The sequence below is a fragment of the Astyanax mexicanus genome, chromosome 8, assembly GCF_023375975.1.
Source record: "Astyanax mexicanus isolate ESR-SI-001 chromosome 8, AstMex3_surface, whole genome shotgun sequence".
Lineage (NCBI taxonomy): Eukaryota > Metazoa > Chordata > Actinopteri > Characiformes > Acestrorhamphidae > Astyanax > Astyanax mexicanus.
In genome coordinates this window covers 57,077,734-57,098,756 of record NC_064415.1, presented here as the reverse complement: position 1 = coordinate 57,098,756, position 21,023 = coordinate 57,077,734, and the positions used below count along the sequence as shown (strand labels likewise).

The 21,023-nt window shown below is 38.3% G+C and overlaps 1 protein-coding gene across 2 annotated transcripts in view; it reads left to right on the top strand.

The window, feature by feature from the left end:
* gpr158b (G protein-coupled receptor 158b) overlaps positions 1-21,023 on the top strand; it is a 43,463-nt gene that overhangs the window by 7,929 nt on the left and 14,511 nt on the right. Inside the window, exons 2-5 of one of the 2 annotated variants that reach the window (XM_022677788.2) lie at positions 1,836-1,941; positions 11,164-11,266; positions 15,209-15,420; positions 16,561-16,629. In XM_022677788.2, the coding sequence (XP_022533509.2) occupies positions 1,836-1,941; positions 11,164-11,266; positions 15,209-15,420; positions 16,561-16,629 (490 nt within the window). Of the gene's footprint in view, positions 1-1,835; positions 1,942-11,163; positions 11,267-15,205; positions 15,421-16,560; positions 16,630-21,023 lie in introns of both variants that reach the window. The other variant, XM_049482493.1, reaches the window with a different exon arrangement.

The following is a 21,023-nucleotide window of genomic DNA, read 5'->3' as shown; positions in this document are numbered from 1 at the left end:
TAGATAGAAAGATGATATGATATCGTTTTTTCTTATTGCAAACACGTTTTTCATTTCTATCTGTCTTTTTATTGTAAAATATTCAGTAACACATTCTATCAGGTCTATAAGACTTAATAATTAGTGGTGTCGATTGATTGACTATATGATTAATCAGGATTAATCACACTTTTCATCTTTTTCCTTTTTTGATGATATTTAAATAGTAGAGGTGCCAATTACTTACAGTAATTGTACTACAGTTGAATCATTGTATTATTCACAATAATAATCTGTGAATAACCAAAAAATTATGAAAATGATTTGTAAAAAATGTAATTTGCTGAGGCATCTCTGTATTTGGTCCTTCTTGATTTCCTGCATGTCTAATGGGCAAGTTCACACAAAATAAATGCAGAATTCTCCAATAAAAGACAAGAAATTAGCATTAATCTACCATGCAAAACATTTTAAAATAACAAAAGATGAGGAGAGCGGACATAAAAGCAGAAACTTTATTACAAAAGGAACAAACAACCAAAAGCTCAACACAAAACAAGATAAGCAAATAACAGGACTGTAACTAAGATACTAAGAACAAAAAAATAAACTAGGACAGGAGATCTGAGATCTACACCACACGCTGCATCCGCAAAGCCACCAGCATTGTGGACGACCCCACCCATCCCTCACATGGACTCTTCGCTCTGATGCCGTCCGGCAGAAGATACAGGAGCATCCGAGCCTCCACTACTAGACTCTGCAACAGCTTCATCCACCAGGCAGTCAGACTTCTCAACGCACAGAGACAGAACTGAACCCCCACCCCACCCACCACTCACCCAACACACTCGCACAAAACTAAACTGTACACCCCCCCCCTTTACACAAAACTAAACTGTACACCCCCCCCCTTTACACTCACAAAGAACTGAACTTCACCCACACACACACCCAGTCAGCACACAGAGGCTGACATGACTTTATTTGCTGCACTCTTAAGAACTATAAACTCTACCTCAGTAACTGCTGTGATTATATATGTTCTATATGTTACAGTATGTCACACATCTCTGCACCTTATCCCCACTATACACTTTATTATACCGTATCGGTACTGCACTGTCCTGTCTTTAAATTGTCTCGTCTTTTGTATTTATTGTATTTACTGTTATTTAGTGTTATAATTTTATAATTTTATGTTGCACTGTCGTCACTTTATGTTGTCTATTGCTTGTGGTTCTATGTTGCACCATGGTTCCGGAGGAACGTAATTTCATCACACTGTGTACCTGTACTCAGATGTAATGACAATAAAAGCCTCTTGACTCTTGACTTGAAACAAGGAGAAGCAACCAAACGGGCTTTACACATACACACAAAGGATAGAAAACACCTGGGTCCGGTAACAAAGGGGCGTGGTTACAAATGCGCAGGTGGGAGCACTAAAGACATAGGAGGAGACAAGGAGGAAAAAAGGAAGTGCAGGATGGAAAAATACAGAGAAAGAACCAAAAGAACAAAGAACAGAATTTGCAACCTTTCATTTATAGCCATGTTCATATTGCCTTATGAATGCATTATAATGTGTTATAAATGTGTTCATAGAGTTTAAGGTTAGAGTTTGGGTATAAAGTTTAATCAAGGTTATTTCAGAGCATAAAGAGCTGTTTACACAGTTTTCGAGGTCTTTTTGATGGATTAGAAACAAAGCTGATGAAGTTGAAGTAGCCAGCGGGAGGTTCTCACATCAGAAGAGCTGCTGTATTTTTCCGAATTGAACATTTGTAAAAGATTTTAAAACGGTTTCTTATTTCTCTCTCTCTCTCTCTCTCTCTCTCTCTCTCTCTCTTTAGAGGAATAGTGAAAGTTGATGTCAATCTTCAAGATGAAGATATTGACCAGTGCTCCAGCAGTGGCTGGTTTGCAGGCACTCACCGCTGTAACTTGACTACTATGGAGGTGAGTAACTCCTTTTCAGATCCTCCACATCATCTGACAGCTTTTACTATGAAACTCATATATTATATAGATGTATTACACATAGAGTGATCTATGTGGCTTAATTATGGCTTACAGCCAATAAAATAAAATAAAATCAGTGGGCAGTGTGCCAAGTCCTGCTGGAAAATAAAATCTGCATCTCTATAAAATTTGTCAGCAGAAGGAAGCATGAAGTGCTGTAAGATTTTGTGGAAAACAAGATTTTTCTGAGCACTAAAGGCTGTACTTTCCCATCAGAGCACATTCTGTCTCCTCACGCTCCACACTCAAACTTTATAAACACTAACTTTCAGCCTGTTCTGCAGGGATTGTGTTCTGGATGCGGTTCCAGCCCCTTCATTTCCCTCAGACCGCTGCGCTCATTATGCTTTCTTTGGATTTTAGATGAATTAAAGTGGGGGGATTTATCTCTCTCTGAGTGGCTGCTGACTGTCTGCACCATGTCGTGCTGGAAATCGCTCTGACGGTGCTAATTAGACGCCGCTAGACGCTCTGCATTAGATCTGGCAGAGATTTCCATCTACCTGGATATTTCTGGGTGGCTGAGTGACCCTGTCTCTCAAGGGGTGTACATTTTACACAGCCTTCAGAGCGTCAGATATTCATACGAGTGTTTATTGAGGGTGTTTATGGACAAATTTCTTTTATTCTAGTGTATAGGAGTGTTTGTTGAGACTAATACGGACCAGTATCTTCTATTCTAATGTGTAGGAGTGTTTAGTAAGGGTGTTTATGGACTAATATATTCTATTCTAGTGTATAGGAGTGTTTATTGAGGGTGTTTATAGACTAATATCTTCTATTCTAGTGTATAGGAGTGTTTATTGAGGGTGTTTATAGACTAATATCTCCTATTCTAGTGTATATGAGTGTTTATTGAGGGTGTTTATAGACTAATATCTTCTATTCTAGTGTATAGGAGTGTTTATTGAAGTGTTTACAGACTAATATCTCCTATTCTAGTGTATAGAAGTGTTTATTGAGGGTGTTTATAGACTAATATCTCCTATTCTAGTGTATAGGAGTGTTTATTGAGGGTGTTTATAGACTTATATCTCATATTCTAGTGTATAGGAGTTTTATTGAGGGTGTTTATAACTTAATGCTTATTATAACCTAATGCTAACTTAATGCTAATGCTAATTTGAGCACATATTTAAAGATATAAATGAGGAAGACTAATATCTCCTTTTCTAGTGTATATAAGTGTTTATTGAGGGTTTTTATAACTTAATGCTAATTATAACTTTATTTGTCTGGACATAAAATAATAAATAGACTTACTGTGCAAAGCCATTGATATAGCAATAAAACCATCAATTAAATAACTGTACACTATTAGCATATTAATTTTACGTGTAATAATTCAAGTTAAAAATGTAAACGCAACCATTTTTAAGATTAAACATGTCCAGAATGTGGTGTCAGCTGCTGGAGAAATAAAATTAAACAGGAAACAGTTGATAATTTTCCTGCTGTAATCGTTATGGAAGCTCATTAAAGCCAATGGCTGAATTGAACTGAATCAGTACTGTGGGAAACTGTACGCATGGTGTGTTTGACTGGTGCTGTGTGTGATCCCCGTCCTCTGTCTGAGAACTGACAGGGAATTCTTTCACTGGGGAGTCAGTATGAAGCTCGGCTGTAGATGTGCTGACTGCTTGTGTGTGTGTGTGTGTGTGTGTAGTGCAGTGGGGGTGGTCTGCCTCTGCCTGTAACTTTATGATTCATAATAAATGCAGCATAATGGATTGGAGCGGACGTGCTACATTATTGACTGTGCTCTTTGTCTGTGTGGTGTCTCTCTCTGGGGAACACTAGAGCAGGAGGAGCAGAAGAAGCTTCAGCAGCGTCTGTTCTAAACTCTGGTTGAAGGAACAGCTTTGTGAGAAATCGAATACACATAATTTTCCACATAATTACTACCGATACTTAATCGCTGCTATATCAGCTCTGTGTTTACTGAGGTTGTTTATGTGTTTAATATCTCCTATACCAGTGTATAGGAAGGTGCAGCAGCAGCTAATATACACTTTGACACATGAGAATTCAGACTCTGCCTCTTTTTGAACTTCTGCTGATGTTGCAGCATTGTCAAATTAAATAGTTTGGAGGAAAGTTGCGCAGCAACTCGGTTCTGATACATCAGCTCACAGATGCAGCCTTGTGCTGATCCACATTACACTAGGAGTGATGAGAAAGGGGAAAGAGAGAGCGCCATCTACTGTACTGTACCCACCCAGAGAGAACAAGGACAACTGTGCTCTCTCAGGGCTTTCTCAGGGCTCTGGCTGCTGATGGCAAGCTGCATAACTGGGATTCAAACCAGCAATCTCCCCGATCATAGTGGCAGCGCTTTAGACTTATGTTATTTTAGTTTGTATTCTGTCTGTTTAACATTTATGTAAAACTTGGGTTTGTGCGGAGTTGTTCAACCAAGATAGCAATGAACGCCTGACGGTTGACTGTAGTCAGGGTTCAAACAGTCAGTGGCGCACCTGTGTTTTCTGTTGCCAAGATACAGAGCAATACTCTAGAAATTTACCTGAACACACCTCGTTTCCAGACCACCATGCCCATCAGTGTAGATATATCTACAAGCACTATTGCTATTTAAACGAGGCAGGCAGAAGGCGTGAGACTAGATTGTGTAAGATAGCAATGAGCATCACAATGCACCTTGCACAGGGTGTAAGATAGCGCCCTCTATCTTTGACTTGACATCTAAGAGAAACAGAAGTACTACAGTCTGTAATATTATAAAACTTTAACCCTCTTTTTATCTTAATTTGTCAGGAACAGCAATGGGTTAATTCTATCAATATGTAGTGCAATATTGTTCCTTACCTCTGTAGTGGATTAACCAGAGGATTTCTTCATTGCTTGGACACAAACACACACTACCCCCACTTTACGGCCTATAAGGAAACTTCGAACCCAGAACACTCTAAAAAAAAAAAACCTTGGAGTAATCTTTTTTTCAAACAACCTTAAATTTCAAAATGACATTTACTGACTATTTCTTCACTCAGCCTCGCTCAAGAGCCCTAAATGCGAGTTTAGGGTAAAATTCTGTTTACATTCCTCCAAGTCATAAACCTCGGAGTTAATGTAAACATTTGGAACATTTGCAACACCATCACTAGGACGGGACTGCGGACTTAAGAGAGTGTCAAAACTTAATTAATTCCTTGGAAATTGTTAATTCACCAAATATTATACCAATTTAGGGGTTTGTGCCTAGTTATTTCTACAATCACTTAGAAATAAGATTAATGAAATTAAGAGAAATGTTCTAAGCTTGGAAATTCCATTGACCGTTTGTAAGTGTGTCTCTCTCTCTGTTCACCAACCTCCCCCACCGTCGTAAATTCAGACAGGCAAGGACCAGCCGCTTATCTAAACTCAGCAAAGGGGAGGAATTTCTCACTCAGAAGATTTTGCTTAAAATACATATATATTGACTATATAAAAAAGGTGTTTTATAGAATGTTTACTAAATAATGGTATATGTGTCTGGTATATGGTATATGTGTTTGGATGTGTCCTGATTGAATTCTCCTACACATTCAAGTCTGAATCAACAAGGTTTAATTAGCATTTGATAATTTAGCTTTATTTGGTTATCAGTGGTTTAACCATGTATTATCTTTTAAGTGATTTAATTGGGTTTAAATAATAACATGACTCTTGATCTCTTTCTGACAGAGTACCATCCATCGTTGTATTTCTAAGATTATCTTGAATATTACATGTTTGTGGGCAATATATATATATATTACATTTATTGTGATTCAATTGTAAGATTGTTTGTTTCCTGAATTTATCCTCACAAACTGATATGCTGAAAAAGGTATTTTGATCCACTGTTTAATTGAGTTTTCTTTTGGTTTGATCTATTAGAAAAATGCTGAAGCATGTTGACCATGTGAGCGAGGGGGGGTTTATGGCCCTTTGTGAATCCCCACCAAAGTTTGAAATTGCTCCTAGACCAATCAAAACACAGACATTTGGGCCACAGGGCCAATCATAGCTCAGGGGCCAAACAGGCCACAGAGACTAATAGTAAAACTGGGCAGACACAGTTCAGTTGCCAGTTTAGAGTTTCCAGTTCAGTTCGGAGGAGTTGGAGGAGAAGCAGTTGGAGTTAGAGAAGGAGTGGAAGAAGATGAGTTGAGGAAAACAGTTAGAGGAGAGAGGTTAGGGAGCCCAGAGATGGAGAAAGGATATACTATTAGTGTAGTCATCTTAAGTTAGTTTTCTTAGACTAGTGCATTTAATCTTCAAGTATATTAATATTAGCTATCCTAGTTTAAATAACTAGGCTATTTTATGATCTACAGAGTTCTCCTGCTTGCCAAGATAGTTAATATAGTTCAGTAAACCAACTAGACCAACCGACGGATCACCGAGAGGGTACGCCAGCCGAGCCAGCTCCAGGGAAGGCCTTCCCTGTGCAGAGACTAGAAGCGGGTGTCGTCCAGGTGCGCCGCTGGCCCACAGAGCACCATCTTTACCCTGCGGATGGGTCCACACCGGACCTTCTAGGGGTGCAGGATGTCAGCCGAACAAGAGGTTTAAACAGCGGACCGAACCGATGGGGACCCCCCTTTGTAGACGTCTCAGAGTAAGGCAGTTTGGGTATTTCTCTCAGCAATTGGTGTTTTGGTTGGTCAAGTCTAGTTTGGTTATTGTTCTTAACTCTCTTCGTAGTATAGATTAATTTTTAGTTATTTGGCGAAAGGGATGATCTTTGTAGGCCGTAAAATATCTTACTTATCTACTTATTTTAGTGTTCTCATTTGATTAGTTTGACCTCATTACATTTAGACCCTTATTTAGAAATATTCACTTAATAGTTCTATTAATCTTTATTCCTTTCATATCAGCATTATAACGTGTTTGTTGTTTATTTCTCATTTATCATTCTACACTATGATTTGATATCTAATGGCTACATTTATGACTTTTTAATGAATTATTTACTCATATATGTGTGATTTAATAAATACTTTTATTTTACAAAACCTGTCATTTCAGTGTGTTTTTCTGGATAACTTGGTTATGAAAATTTCTGTCACCTGTAGAAACCACACCCTGAGATGTCTTGTGTTATTAATTAATTTGATTAATTAATTAATTAATTAATTAATCTAATTAAATTAATTTAATAACTGGCGCCCAATTAAAAATATTTCAACATCTCAATTAGCACCAGGTATTAAACCACTGAGCCGCTACACCTCTAACAGATTTTTACTTTTGAAAGACCAACATATAAAACACAATAGTTTTACATAACATTAAAACTTAACATAACATAAATTTTGCTTTAGATTTTACTTTAATAAAGAATAATCTCAAGGTTTTGGGTTCCACTCCTGCATCTACAATAATTGAAGAGAACATTTCATTTTAGTTATATACTCTAAAATTGTAATGTTAATAAAGGTATTTATCTTTACTTGGATCTTACCTTTAAGAAATGCACTGTGTGGGCAGCTTGTACAGCGCTGGAGTGAGTGTGAATATGGATGTGTGTGTGTGTTTGTGTGTGTGTGTTTGTGTGTGTGCTTTTCTAAATATAGCCTCGCCCCCACCAAAGTCTGCAGAACCGTGGCTCTCAATCCATGTCTTGTCATTTAAGATAAGCTGAGAAACCATCAGCGCTCCGGCTGACATTTACGAAGAGAAGGTGCCCGGCTGGCCTCCATTAACTTTGTTGCTGCTGTGTGTTAGCATTAGCATTAGCATTAGTATAAGTGCTGCCTCGAGTACACGTCTGGAACAATTTGCTTCTCTGGCTTATTGAGAAATTAAAGGCAATAAGAGTGATGATAAAGAATCACTGTAGGTAGTTAGTTAGAAAGTGGGACTGTAGGAGTGGAGCTGTGCACCTCACTGCTGGATATGTGAAGAGATCTAAATCTACCAATTGATTCTACCAATTAATCTACCAAATCTGCCAATTTAATAGTCATAGTAGTGTTTTAGGCCTTATTTTCTGTATCACAGCATCCTTCAGCATTTCTCAGCACTATTTTCTGATAAACACTAAAGTTCTTCTACTAAAATAATGAACATTATTACAGCAAATATGCCATTCAACTAAGGATATCTAGATTTAATCCAGTTAATCAGGTTCCACCCCTTTCTGATCCTTTTTTTTAGCGATCAGTGCTGTTTTACTTAGTGTTGCACTGTAAACCATACACCATATACCAATACTAGAAAATACTCCATTTATTTAGTACCAGTACTCTAACCCAATTGGCACTAGGCGCCATGTTTGACACAAAAATTTGATTTTCCCCACAGCTGTGTATACACATGATATCAATGCATGGGCTTGTAAACAATGTTTTGAATCATTGATTCGAATCTGCTCTCGATTCATGTACAGAATTACTCAATAAGTCGACTCCACCCTCAACCCATCGTATAAGTTACAAAAAGAGTTCGAAAGCCACACAGATCACATGATAATTCACAAAATATCAGAAGCTTTTAAATGCCTTGTGATCAGGACCAAATCCAGCTTTTCTCACCGTTTTCTGAGCCTTTGTTTTAGGTGCTCTCCTTCGGTGCTCTTTCACTGTATTACCCATCATGCGTTTTGCCAATATGTGAAATAACTTTCAATAAGTTTCAAGCTTTATCCAGTAAATTTTAAGTTCCACTCTTTCATTATTATTTTTTATTTCTTAGCTATGTTCTTGCTTTTTGATTTCATAATTTTTATAACTTTTAAAGTTTTCATACATTTGATTTCTACCCTTGGATATAAATGTAAAAGAGCGACTTACAAGGTTAGTGCTATTACAGAGATGGGCCAATGAAGTGTAAGGAGTCTTGCCCAAGGACCCTTATTGGTGTAGCACAGCATTCTGTATTTACCCAGAGCAGGAACTGAACCCTAGTCTCCAACATGATGTGGTAGCTCACTGGCAGGTGATGCTCACTGGCAGTGGTGTTATCCACTGCGCCACTCCACCCAAAGGTTTGGGCTGTGTGTTAAATGTTTTAAAGAATGCTCTTTAGGGGACCAGCTAAAGACGAACCCTTTAATAACAAGCAAGCAAACATATAAGGATTCAGAGGAGGTTCTTTGAGTAGTCATGGTCCTATAAAACATGGTCTGAGGAACTTTTTAAGAAGTCATGCATTTCTAAATGGAATTCGTTCCATTTCCCAGCACTGCAGAGAACCGTACCTTTCAGCACAGGAGCTCAGCAGGGATGCAGCAGCTGGTCCGAGAGATCGGTCGGCTTCCTTTAGAAACCATGTTTGAACTCTGGAGGTTTGGCACCAGAACATCCTCTGGTTTATTTATTATCACGGTCGAGGCGGCCGGGTCAGTGCGAGCCGAGGCTGAACACTGCCCTGAGGGTGAGCTGTCACCGTGGATCGTGAACAGACACACACACTCTCACACACATGCCACGGAGGCTTTCTGTTTCTGATGCTGCTTTAATGTGCTTAATTTGCTTGATTGTTTATGAAGCGCATTAATTGCTTTGGTCAGGTGCCAATTTCTGAGCTTCCAAACCTCCGGGTGAACTTTTAACTTTTAGTTTAACACAGCGCCGGTTCTACACTGCTTTGCGTGCTTTCTGTTTTGGAAAAAGAAGTGTAATGTAAAGGATGGAGTGCTGCTACAGACTAGTAGCTCTTCAGCCCAGAGGGTTGTTGAACCCAATTGCAGAACAGCTGATCTCAAAGCAGGTAAACCAAGCACACAGGATCGAACCCGTGTTGTCAGGGTCGCAGTCCAATAAACGATCACAACCCTGGCTAGTGAATTGGGACACGGCCGGAAAAAAACGCCCTTATAAGGAGATATGGAGCCCAAGAATTGGTGGAAAAACGAGAACAGGCGTAAACTAAAGTCACGCCGTGTGACAGAGACGGGGGAGGAATGTAAACAAAAGCTCACAAGAGAAGCTTTTTTTTATTTTTAAAAAACAGCATTTGAGTGGGCAGCGCCCCTCTGTCACTCCCTGCTGTGCAAATATTAAGCATATTATAAATCATTACACCATCAGTGACAGGTTTAGGCTAGAAGAGTGAATGAAAGGGGCGTTCTGTGGTTCAGATTCTGTCATAAATCACAGCGTCTTTCCACAGGAGGATTTAACATCCAAATTAACATCCAGCCCTAATCAAAGCCTCTAATTAATTAAACCCACTGCAGTGCATTTCATACATCCAGGCTTTGCATCCCTTCCTGCTGAGACTCTGGTGTACGACTGTGGGTCAGGGAGACGGGAGAGAGCTGAGAGGAAGCACTGTGTGAGGAGGAGGGCAGAGAACCTCTATTTAAAGACAAAGAAACCTACAATTTACTGTCTGATCCCATCAGTCCCAACAAGAGCGCTTTTACACCAGGAGTGCTATCAGCCAGTGGTGAACCGTTAGAGCCTTCAAGGTCTTCTGAAGGTCTGTCGCATTTAAATAAGAAATAGAATCATACTTTTTAATCTATTTTAATGTAATTTACGTTAATAACACTTTATCATCTGAACTTTGAGCAAGTTTTTCTCAAAATCGTTTTTTAAATCTACTTTTGTTATTGTGCTGGAAAGGAAACTCTGCTAAAGTTAAAAATAAATGAATCAAAATTATCATAAAAAATACTTACCTTTGATGAATAGCACACCTCTCTTTTCGTTTTTCGTTTCTCCAAACACCCTTCAGACTGGGTGATACGGGGCATAATTTACCCTGATAAATCACTTTTCACACCGTTATCCAGCTCAAAGTAGCTCCACACCTCCTTACTAGAATCAAGAGAGCCCTGACATTTAAAACGAGGCATTAATAACTTTAAAAAAATGCAAAAGAAGCTTATTTAAAACACTGTTTACATCCTATAACGCTACTAGCTTCAGCTCTGAGCACCGCCATCACTGTACTGATAATGACATAGACATTTATATACATCTATCAAATGTAAGTACTTTTTATCATGTTTTACTACAGCAAAAATCCATTTTACACCTGAGTTCTCCTTTAAGGGTAAAGGATTGTGTGTGAAATGAGATTGTAATGCATCCCTGGAGGTCCTAAAAACAATAAAAAAACGCTATATACATTCTGTAACAAGGTTATTCGGTTTTTATCTCAAACATTCATGAACACTGAACTTAACCTGTTTCCTCTCTTCTTTCCTTTCCCCAGTGTAAACCTGTCCCAGGCCATGGCTTTGTTCTGGACAAGTACAAGTGCCAGTGTAAGAGAGGCTTCTACTCGCCCAGGCGAGTGGCACTCAACGGCGTCTCAAGTGAGTGTTTCACCTCCCCTCACCTGAAGCTCTGGCTGTTTTTAGATGCACTGTGTATTTTCAGAGAGCTGCCTTTCCTTTTATAGGGTTATTCCCATTGAAACACAGCATGCAGAGCATGCAGGTGAGCTACAAACTGAAGACAAGTGCTTTAGTGTGCTACTGGGCAACCGACGCAACACTTAAGTGCAATACGGCTCCACTTATACCAAATAAAGCGTCCACACTTATACCCCCCAACTTGTGCCTGCTACAGTGTTGTATATCAACGTAGTGTTGTATATCTACGTTGATGGGCGTGGTAAAAATTAGGTGTTCAGGTACATTTCTGGTGTATTGCTATCTTGACGGATAGATACATGTATTCGCCACGTTTCTCTTCAGTTTCTTTAAACATTGCTCTTAAATTCACTTTAAACAGGGTTTTAAAGGCTATTTTTCAAAAATAAATGTTTTTGGTTTGACTTAATGAGCATGAGAACCCCTGATCTCAACAATAGTGTTGTTGAACTATACGCGGAATAATTAAAGTATACTTTTTCTCCTTATACTTGCATTATTACCTACTTAATCTGTAGTTCAGTATGAAATGAGTATAAAAAAGTACACTTTTGGCTATTTGGCTGTGCTAAATTTGTATTTATGATTTTATTTCTGCAATAAAACTGTACTTTAGAGAAATTTGATACCAAACATTAATTTTGTGTTGCTAAATTAAAACTGTGCTGATGATTTATGTGTTCAAACTAGACTGTAAAAGTTTACTTAAGTAATTAAATTTAACAAATTTTAATTAAAATAACACTAAAATATCTCAAATTAAAATATCACACTTTTAATGTTCAGTTGGACACAGCTCACGCAAATATTTTTAAATGGTATTAAAATGTGGCAAAAATAATTCATTACTAGTACTATATACTTATAAATGTAGTGCAATTTTTTTATATTTTAATTTTAAACAAGTAGTAACTAAGTGTAAATTAGTGATTCCAAAAAAAGCATTACTTAAGTACAGACCTACTACTTCAGCATAATTTAAGTATACTTTTTTTTTTACAAGGGATCCCTTGCTTGTATTGTTGTATGATGGTTCTTAATACATTTCTTGGATTTACACTGACTGCAATTATTTACATTTTCCAAGCTTTTCTAATGTTTTGTTTCTAATTTGTGGTTATAAAACTAAGCATGATAGCTCCAGACTGAGAGGAGTTATCTTCAGTAAATCGTTTCAGGAGCTGATCCAAAACGAATACAATAACCTAAACCTGGAAAAGAGAATCAGAGATTAATGATAATGACTACAATGGAAGTAAATGAACAGTAAATTCTATAAAACCTGCTATGAAGCTTCATCAGGCTTTTGTTTGGATGCTGATAACTGCGGCGTCTGAGGGTTAATGATGAAGCAGCTGGAATGAAACGATGTTTATGCGGGTTTGAAGCCGGGAGAGTGGGGTAATGACTGCTGGCTGGTGGATTCTCAGGTACTTTGCATCCAGATCATTAACTTCAGAGCATCGGCGTCTATCAGAGAGCGGCTGTATTCAGCCCTGAGCCGCGTTTCCTCAAACAGATACAACCGTCCTGCTTTATCTCGACTCATCAGCCGGTAATCACCCCGCTGATAGATTGAGGAACCTCGTTTGATCTTCTGGCGTTGGATCCGAGCCGAGGCTGAGAATCACACAACTGTTTGTTTTCTCTGTGTGATCTAATTTGTTCTCTTTTCTAAACCCTGGAGGGAAAAGCGAATAAAAGGAACATCTCAAGAAATAATTTAACTTTATTAGCTGATTTATATTTCTATTACTTTCCCATTTACGGCTCTTATCATCCAATTAGTGGCCACATTATCAGAAACCTTTAAAATAAAACCCATTCGGATCACTTTACCAGGGTACTACTGTAAACTTTTGATGCATAGTTTGTCTTAGCCATACTCCAGATCCTTGTTAGATAGGTGTTTCTAATAAAGAGGCCAATGAGTGAAAGTAGAAGTAGATACAGTGCCTTGCAAAAGTATTCAGACACATTTCAGGCTTCAAACAAACAGATATGATTCTTCACAAAAAAACACAATTTCATATCTTTATGTTTGAAGCCTGAAATGTGGTAAAAGGTTGAAAAGTTCAAGGGGGCTAAATACTTTTGCAAGGCACTGTAGGTGATTCTAATAAAGCGGCCATCAGTGAGTGTGAGCACAAGGTAGTAGTTGATGTTTCTAATAAAGTGGCCATCAGTGAGTGTGAGCACAAGGTACAGTAGGTGTTTCTAATAAAGTGGCCATCAGTGAGTAAAAGCACACGGTACAGGAGGTGTTTCCAATAAAGTGGCCATCGGTAAGTAGAAGCACAAGGTACAGTAGGTGTTTCTAATAAAGTGGCCATCAGTGAGTGAAAGCACAAAGTAGTAGTAGGTGTTTCCAATAAAGTGGCCATCGGTGAGTGAAAGCACAAGATACTGTAGTAGGTGTTTCTAATAAAGTGGCCAGTGTGCACAGATGCACAGATACTACTAGATCTTCACCTTCTGAAAGACGCCTTTGCAAAAAATTAGGAACCCCAGTAAAGCCCCCATAAGACATGAATACATATTCATGGTGAATCCTAGTTGCTATGGGCGACGTCGCACTTTACATAGTCCTATCATCCCCCCACACACACACACACACACTCACACACACACACTCACGCACTCACACACACCCGTGGAAATGCGTATTAAGAGATCTAAAAATAGCTTGTGAGTCACCAGTGAAACGAGTGTGCACCGTTTCTTAATGAAACGCTAGCAGTGCGGGAAAACGCTGCCTTATTACCATAAAGGGGAACGAGGACTTTTTACACTTTAATAAGTGTCTCTGCAGCCGCTCTGAGTGTATAAATCAGGATGCTTATACGTACATATTCCACACACACCCCTGAGACGCATGTAAACATGCTGTATGTTGGGTTTTGCTCTAGTTTGTTCTATATTTATGCACTGTACTTTGGTGCAAATTGGCTGTTATAGCTGTTTAGATGCTATATATGCTATATGCTAACTGTGAAGTTGTAAATAAGTATTGCCTCTCTAGTTTAAATATCTGTCTTGTTTGCCTTGAGCCGTTATAATTCTCCTCCAAGCGTGTTGAGCCTGTATGGTGTTATTTCAGAGAGTTTTTAAAGATTTAGGGGAGCCCCAGATGAGTCCGAGCCTGTCACGTCCTTGTTCTGTCCCCTGTCTGTCCCTGTGTCTCATGTGCTCTCTGTGTTTGTTTACCTCCTTGTCTCCACCCCATTCCTGTTTTCCTCCATGTGCTCCCGTCTGTGTTCATTTGTAGCTCCGCCTCCTCTTTACCTCCACGCAGGTGTTTCATGTTTTCTGTTAGTCTGTGTGTTTAAATAGTCCCCGTGTTCCTGTCTTCCTTGTCCAGTGTTGTACGTTTATTGTCAGTCAGGTAAAGTGTTATTTAATGTCCTCTGTTTCTTTTCGTTTCTCTTAGTTTTTTTTTCTTTGTTTGTTTATTATTCAAGTTTCAATAAATACTCGCACTTTCGTCTGGCTCCAACCTGACAGAGCCCGATTTTAAAGTAAAGCGTTAAAACTGAGCTTTATAAAAACATTTTCGGGATGTTTGAATGAGCGAAATCTGTTTAGAATGATGTTAATTAACATTGCAACACTGAAGAAGCATATGCCTATTATTTAATAAAAATGTTTATTAAGAACAGATCTCCGAAATATTAAAAAACAAACAATGCGAACAATGATCCACAGGCCTAAACATCAGTAATTAAGGCTACAAGAATGATGTCTGAATGAATTTCCTCTAATCTAATCTAATTTAACATGGTTTAATAATAACAAATACTTTCTAATATAAAATAATTCTGCTGTATTTCTCTCTCTCTCTCTCTCTCTCTCTCTCTGTCTCTGTCTCTGTATGGTCAGTAGAATCAGAGCAGGGTCTCTACAGTGATGATTCCTCGGACTCGTCCGCTCGGTGTCTGCCGTGTCGTGAGGGCTGCTCGTTCTGTCAGGATGATTCTCCGTGTCTGGCTCAGGAGGACGGGGTCCTGCGGGTGGCCGTGGCTTCATTCCAGGGCCTCTGCATGCTGCTGGACTTCATCAGCATGCCGGTGGTCTACCACTTCCGCCGAAACAAGGTCAGCACCTGCAGCGCCACGAATAATCCAGAAAATACCCCGTTCATTTATTTACATATACTTAGAAATATTTAGATATAACTCAGACCAGAATTGTATTAAAGTATAGAATTAGACCTAGTCCTCGATTAGCATTGAGATACATAGGTAGCTGAACATAATTCAGGTAGTGAAAAGCTTTGGCTTTGGAAAGGTTTTGCTTATAAATCCTTAAAGGACATTGATTAATAGAATCCTATCGTATACCCTGCTCAAGATGTTTTTATGCATTAGAGTTTAGGAATTTATATTTTTTCCAATGGACATACATTTCTGGCATGTCTCTATCTGGAAATACAGATGCGCCACTGACTGATTAAAACCCTGACAACAGTCAACAGTCATCCACCCAATCCTATCGTAAAGAGTAAAATAACATTGCTGTTCCCTTAAATGAGCTGCTGGTGTATCTTCACAGCGTGAACGAGCAGCTCAGTATCCTCTACTGAGACTCGAACGCGCCAAAGTCAGAGCTCACCTGGTTCTTAAAGGGAATGATGAATGTCATGCCGCCTATTCTTATGCCAGAATTAAACACACAATTACATACAAATTCTGACTATGCTTATTACATCATTAGACCTTCATTAAAATATAGGCTCCTATAAAGCATAGCAAGTCTTACAACATCATTGATTGAAATAAACCTGAAAATTAAAAAAATCTAACAGTGAAAGATTGTTTTTGGTTTAGCCTGGTTTAGGGAAACTCAGTCTGTCGTTAGATATTATTGAGTTCTTATTGGGTGACAGAGATACAAACCAGGTGGTCCAAGCAGAGACCCCTCACCTGTTCCAGCTCCTTACCTGGAACTCTCAGAGGAACTGAGCTGTTATTCTCCAGCTCATTAGTGTCAGACAGTTCAGAACGACAGCCACAGAGGAAAGGTTTTGGGTTCAGTGTTTCCCAAACCATGTTCCTCTACACTCAGCCTCAGGACTCAGCGTGGTGTGTCATCTTCTCATTACAGTCTGAGGTCTGATATCTGTGAGAGGAGACTCTGTGTCACACACTGGAGAATAATGAGCAGAGATATGAAAGTGTATGGAAATGTTAGTGCTGTTCTTCATCTCGCTCTGTTTCTCTGTTTCCCTGTTTCAGAGAATTAGAGCTTCAGGTCTGATCCTGCTGGAGGCCATCCTGGCTGGAGCCATTCTCCTCTACTTTCCTGTAAGTCCTCTAAATCTTTTCTCCTTATCTTAAAGTGTATAACCTCTATTACTCTTAGCGTTCACATGTTCAGAAATACAGTAGCTCATCTTAAAATATTGATGCATTTCCTCAGTTTGACCTTAGTTTGACTCCTCCTCCTCTACAGAACATTGTTTTATTAGAGAATGTAATTGTAGTTCACCTTAAGAACCTCCTCTGTACATGCTTATCGTCGTCGCTGTCCAATAAGAAAAAAACAGCTAAACTTTCAATGAAAGACAATAAAAAATAGCTTATTTCAGGTCATTTTAAATTAATTTGTATCAGTTCATTCATCAAGAAATGTTGGCACAGTGTATAAAAGACATGTTTTATAAAAGTTCTAAAAGTTTGTGTGTTAAAATTATGTTTAAACTAAAAAATCTACAAAAATGAAGATACTTGTTTTTCATTGGGCAGCGACGATATATCCAAAAATTTTAGCACCCTGTTCCAGTTCCTGATGTGTTCTCGATTTCAAAGTGAACAAATCCTGTAATGTAAAGCTAGTGTAAAGCTCATGGTTTTGTAATGCTCTAAGGACTGGTCACACATTTACAAAAAAAAGACTGAAAAAAGTTTAAAACTATGAAAAAAATGAGAGATACAAATAGTAGAAAAGGTCAGTAAGCAACTTGAAATGTTGGCAATACTTCGCAAGGAAAATCAAAAGCACACAGGTATTTTTTTTCAATCTGTAGTTGCATTTTTATTTTATTTTTATTTTATGATTTTATTACCAATGATTTTATGATTCTTAATAAATTCTTTTTGTATCTCATTTGCTTTATATCTAATTTTAAAATATCTTATATATCTTATTAAAATGCTGGGTCTTTTTATTAATTTATTCTTTTTTCTTTGACAATCCTTTTCCTATATATTGGCTTGGAAGGGCCACCCTTAATGTACTCAGAGTTTAAAAAAAGGTTGATTGATTCATTTGTACACAAAGAAGGAATGAATCATGACAGGTGAGGGTAATCAGTACTCAGGTGAAGATAAATATGGGAACAGTTCCTGACTGGAAGCTGGACTAGTGAATCAAAGGATTGTGACAATTGTTGTTTGAGAAATCGACAAAGTCAGGAGGATTTATACAGTATATAGCAATGACAAGTGTTACACAACTGTTACACATAATGTAAGTTGATGAAACGTTTGTAAAAGAGAGAACAGGCTGTTAGAATCTGATACAGATTCTCCTCTAACTCTGTTCTTCTTTTCCCTGTGGACTGAAGATTCTATCCTGTCTCTTCTTCTGAACGCTCTGCTGCTTTTCTCCAGGCTTCTCTCTCTGTGATGTTCTGAGATGTTCCATTCAGAGGTTTTAGCTGTCCTCCCATTCCATCTGTGCCTGTCAGAGAGAGAGAGACAGATAGAGATATGGTCATGATGTCTCATATTCCTGTCTCACTAAACCTGTCATGATTCATTTCAGCACAGCTAAGCTCCGTTACGCTCTTAAAGGGACAGTCTCCTAAATATATTATATTTCCAGCCTTTTTTAACCCTTTAACTCAATTAAACAGGCTTTTTCATGTGTTACTGTGCCTTTAAGTGTGTTTACACACCAGTGCTATTTGGTTCAGTTTAAACTCTGGACTCTGGTTGGTTTGTACCCTTACTGTGAAAACAGTAATCACACTCGGGTTCAAGTGTGATTAACCAAGACCAGCTAGTGAAGGTGGTCCAGGTCTGGTCCTACATGAACACTGGAGTGGTCTCAATCTGGCGCAGCTATTAAATATACTTAATTTACTTGAGCTGAACTGCTGATAAGGTGCACTTTAATCTGATATATTAGCCAGATAACGCTAATTATATTAAACGCTGCTCCATGCTGTTTACACGTGCGGTTTGTGCAGGGTTCACTGCTCACAGCCCCTATTGAAAACGCTGTGTTTAAAAATGCAGCTGCAAATTTTAAGCTTTCTGTTTTAAAGCAGTTTCACACAGCACAGATATACAGATATATGCGCTGGAATAAACAAATAAACAAACTCATCAACTGATCCATAGAACCATAGAAACTTTCACAACTACAGGTGTGAAAATGTGTGAAAAGACTTGTCATATTAAAAAAAAAATGGGTTAAATGTAAGAGGGGGAAAAAATTATCTTTCTATGCTAATAATTATACAACATGCTGTTTCACCCCAAATATTTTTGTTTGCTATGATGAAAGTATGAAAGTAAAAGTAACTTAATAATAGGCTAATATTTAAGCTCTATTCAAACTACAGCTCTGGGAAAAAAAAAGAGAGCACTTAAAAATGATGAGTTTCTTTGATTTTACCAAATTAAAAACCTCTGGAATATAATCAAGAGGAAGATGGATGATCACAAACCATCAAACCACCAAACTGAACTGCTTGAATTTTTGCACCAGGAGTAAAGCAGAATAAAGTTATCCAAAAGCAGTGTGTAAGACTGGTGGAGGATTAAAAAGCAGGGTTATTCCACCAAATATTGATTTCTGAATATTGATTTTTGAATATGAACCTGTTTTCTTTGCATTATTTTGTTATTTCAGCCATTTCTCATTTTCTGTAAATAAATGCTCTAAATGACAATATTTTATTTGGAATTTGGGAGAAATGTTGTCTGTAGTTTATAGAATAAAACAACAATGTTCATTTTACTCAAACATATACCTATAAATAGTTTAAATAAAGTTTGATGATATGACTTTTTAAAACTAATGTCAGGGCGGGGAGATATTCAGATACGCGCCTGATCTAAGGTGCACTCAGGGCTCCCTCTGTGTGTGTGTGTGTGTGTGTGTGTGTGTGTGATTTCCCCCTGCTCACCAGCATGCCGTGCGCCGCCGAGTGCTTCTGCTCTGCTCTGGAGTTCTATGCATTTTTAACGAGTCCATCATGTTCGAACGCAATGTGTTTAAAAATAAACCCACTGACTAATTAATGCCGGGCCGTTGCAGGGGAAAAGGACGCTTTCTCAGCCCCAATCTGATGATACAAACACACACACACGCATACAAACACACACACACACACACACAAACACCAAACACATACAAGGTTAGCTGTCGACCTTCAACCTCTCTGGGTCACCAGTTTACAGTGAGAAGAACCGTGCTGGCCCACTTTTCCAACACATTTCCAACACCAGCCCGAGCTCCACCGGCCTGAAGCATCCGTAACTATATATTACATGTGTTCCTGTTCCCCTGAGTTCCTGAGATGCACTTATGAGTTTTGTGTGGATTTATACATTTAAAAAAAGTATTTTTTAAACCCCTTACAGACCTGAATTATCTCCACTCTAGTGATGGACAGAAATGTAATGCACAGAGAAAAAGACTATAAATAGTATTCTACTATAAAATCTACATAGCAAAAAAATCCAATTACCTACAATATTTAAAGTAACGATCCGTATTATTTAGTTTCTAAACTGAAAGCAGAAGCATTTCTGAAGGAGTTTTCATGGGAGTTTTTGGGGTTGTTCTTCTTCTGGTCACGTCACGCGTCTTTACGTACTTACGTCACACCTCTAAAAGAGGATCCGGCTCAGTTTTACTGAACGCGAGCGGCTGGTGGAGCAATGGAGACTTCAGAATAGGAAACTCAGAGCTCAGTAGCTCCTCCATTCACTCATAGTAAAACCAAAGAAACGTAGAAGTGAAGTTTCTGACTGAGAGCTTTCTCTCTCTCTCTCTCTCTCTCTCTCTCTCTCTGAATGAACATAACCTGGATTCGGATTAATCTGCTCTGAAAGAAGGAGAGCGCATCACACCCTCCCAGTTTAAAATGATTCTTCCGCATTCTCGGTGCAATTACCCATTCACACCAGAGAGGGCTCTAAATCCCACAAATATATTCCATATTGACATTTTTATTTCATAAACTATTCTGAACGGTAAAAAACAGGATTAAAAACTGTACTAAACCACAGTAAATGACTGAAAATTAGCTCTTACTTTGCCTCTAGTACTAAAGACTCTAGTACTACCTTTTTTGCAGAGTTCTTGCTGTGGGCAAAGCCAAGCTACTGATTATTTGGTTTATATACTTGTTTATTAACTAGTTCAGCTCTGAAGTAGTGTTATCTGATATCTGAAATAAAATATTTAAAAAAACATTTATAAAGAAAATACATCATGTTCAATGTAATGGATGCAGAGTCTGAAAGGGTAATGAAAGATGTATTTTTTTAAGTACCAGTTTCCTCTAGTTCTATAGTTCTCTATATATCGTTTTCTTACACTGACATGCCAGATATCATGAGACTGAAAGTTCATCCAGTGCATGACTTTTGCCTTGTCCCATAGAAGCTAAAGAACACTGCATGTTAAGACTCCTGCATTGAATGCGAATGTGATCCACATTCTTCTTCTGGTGTTTGAG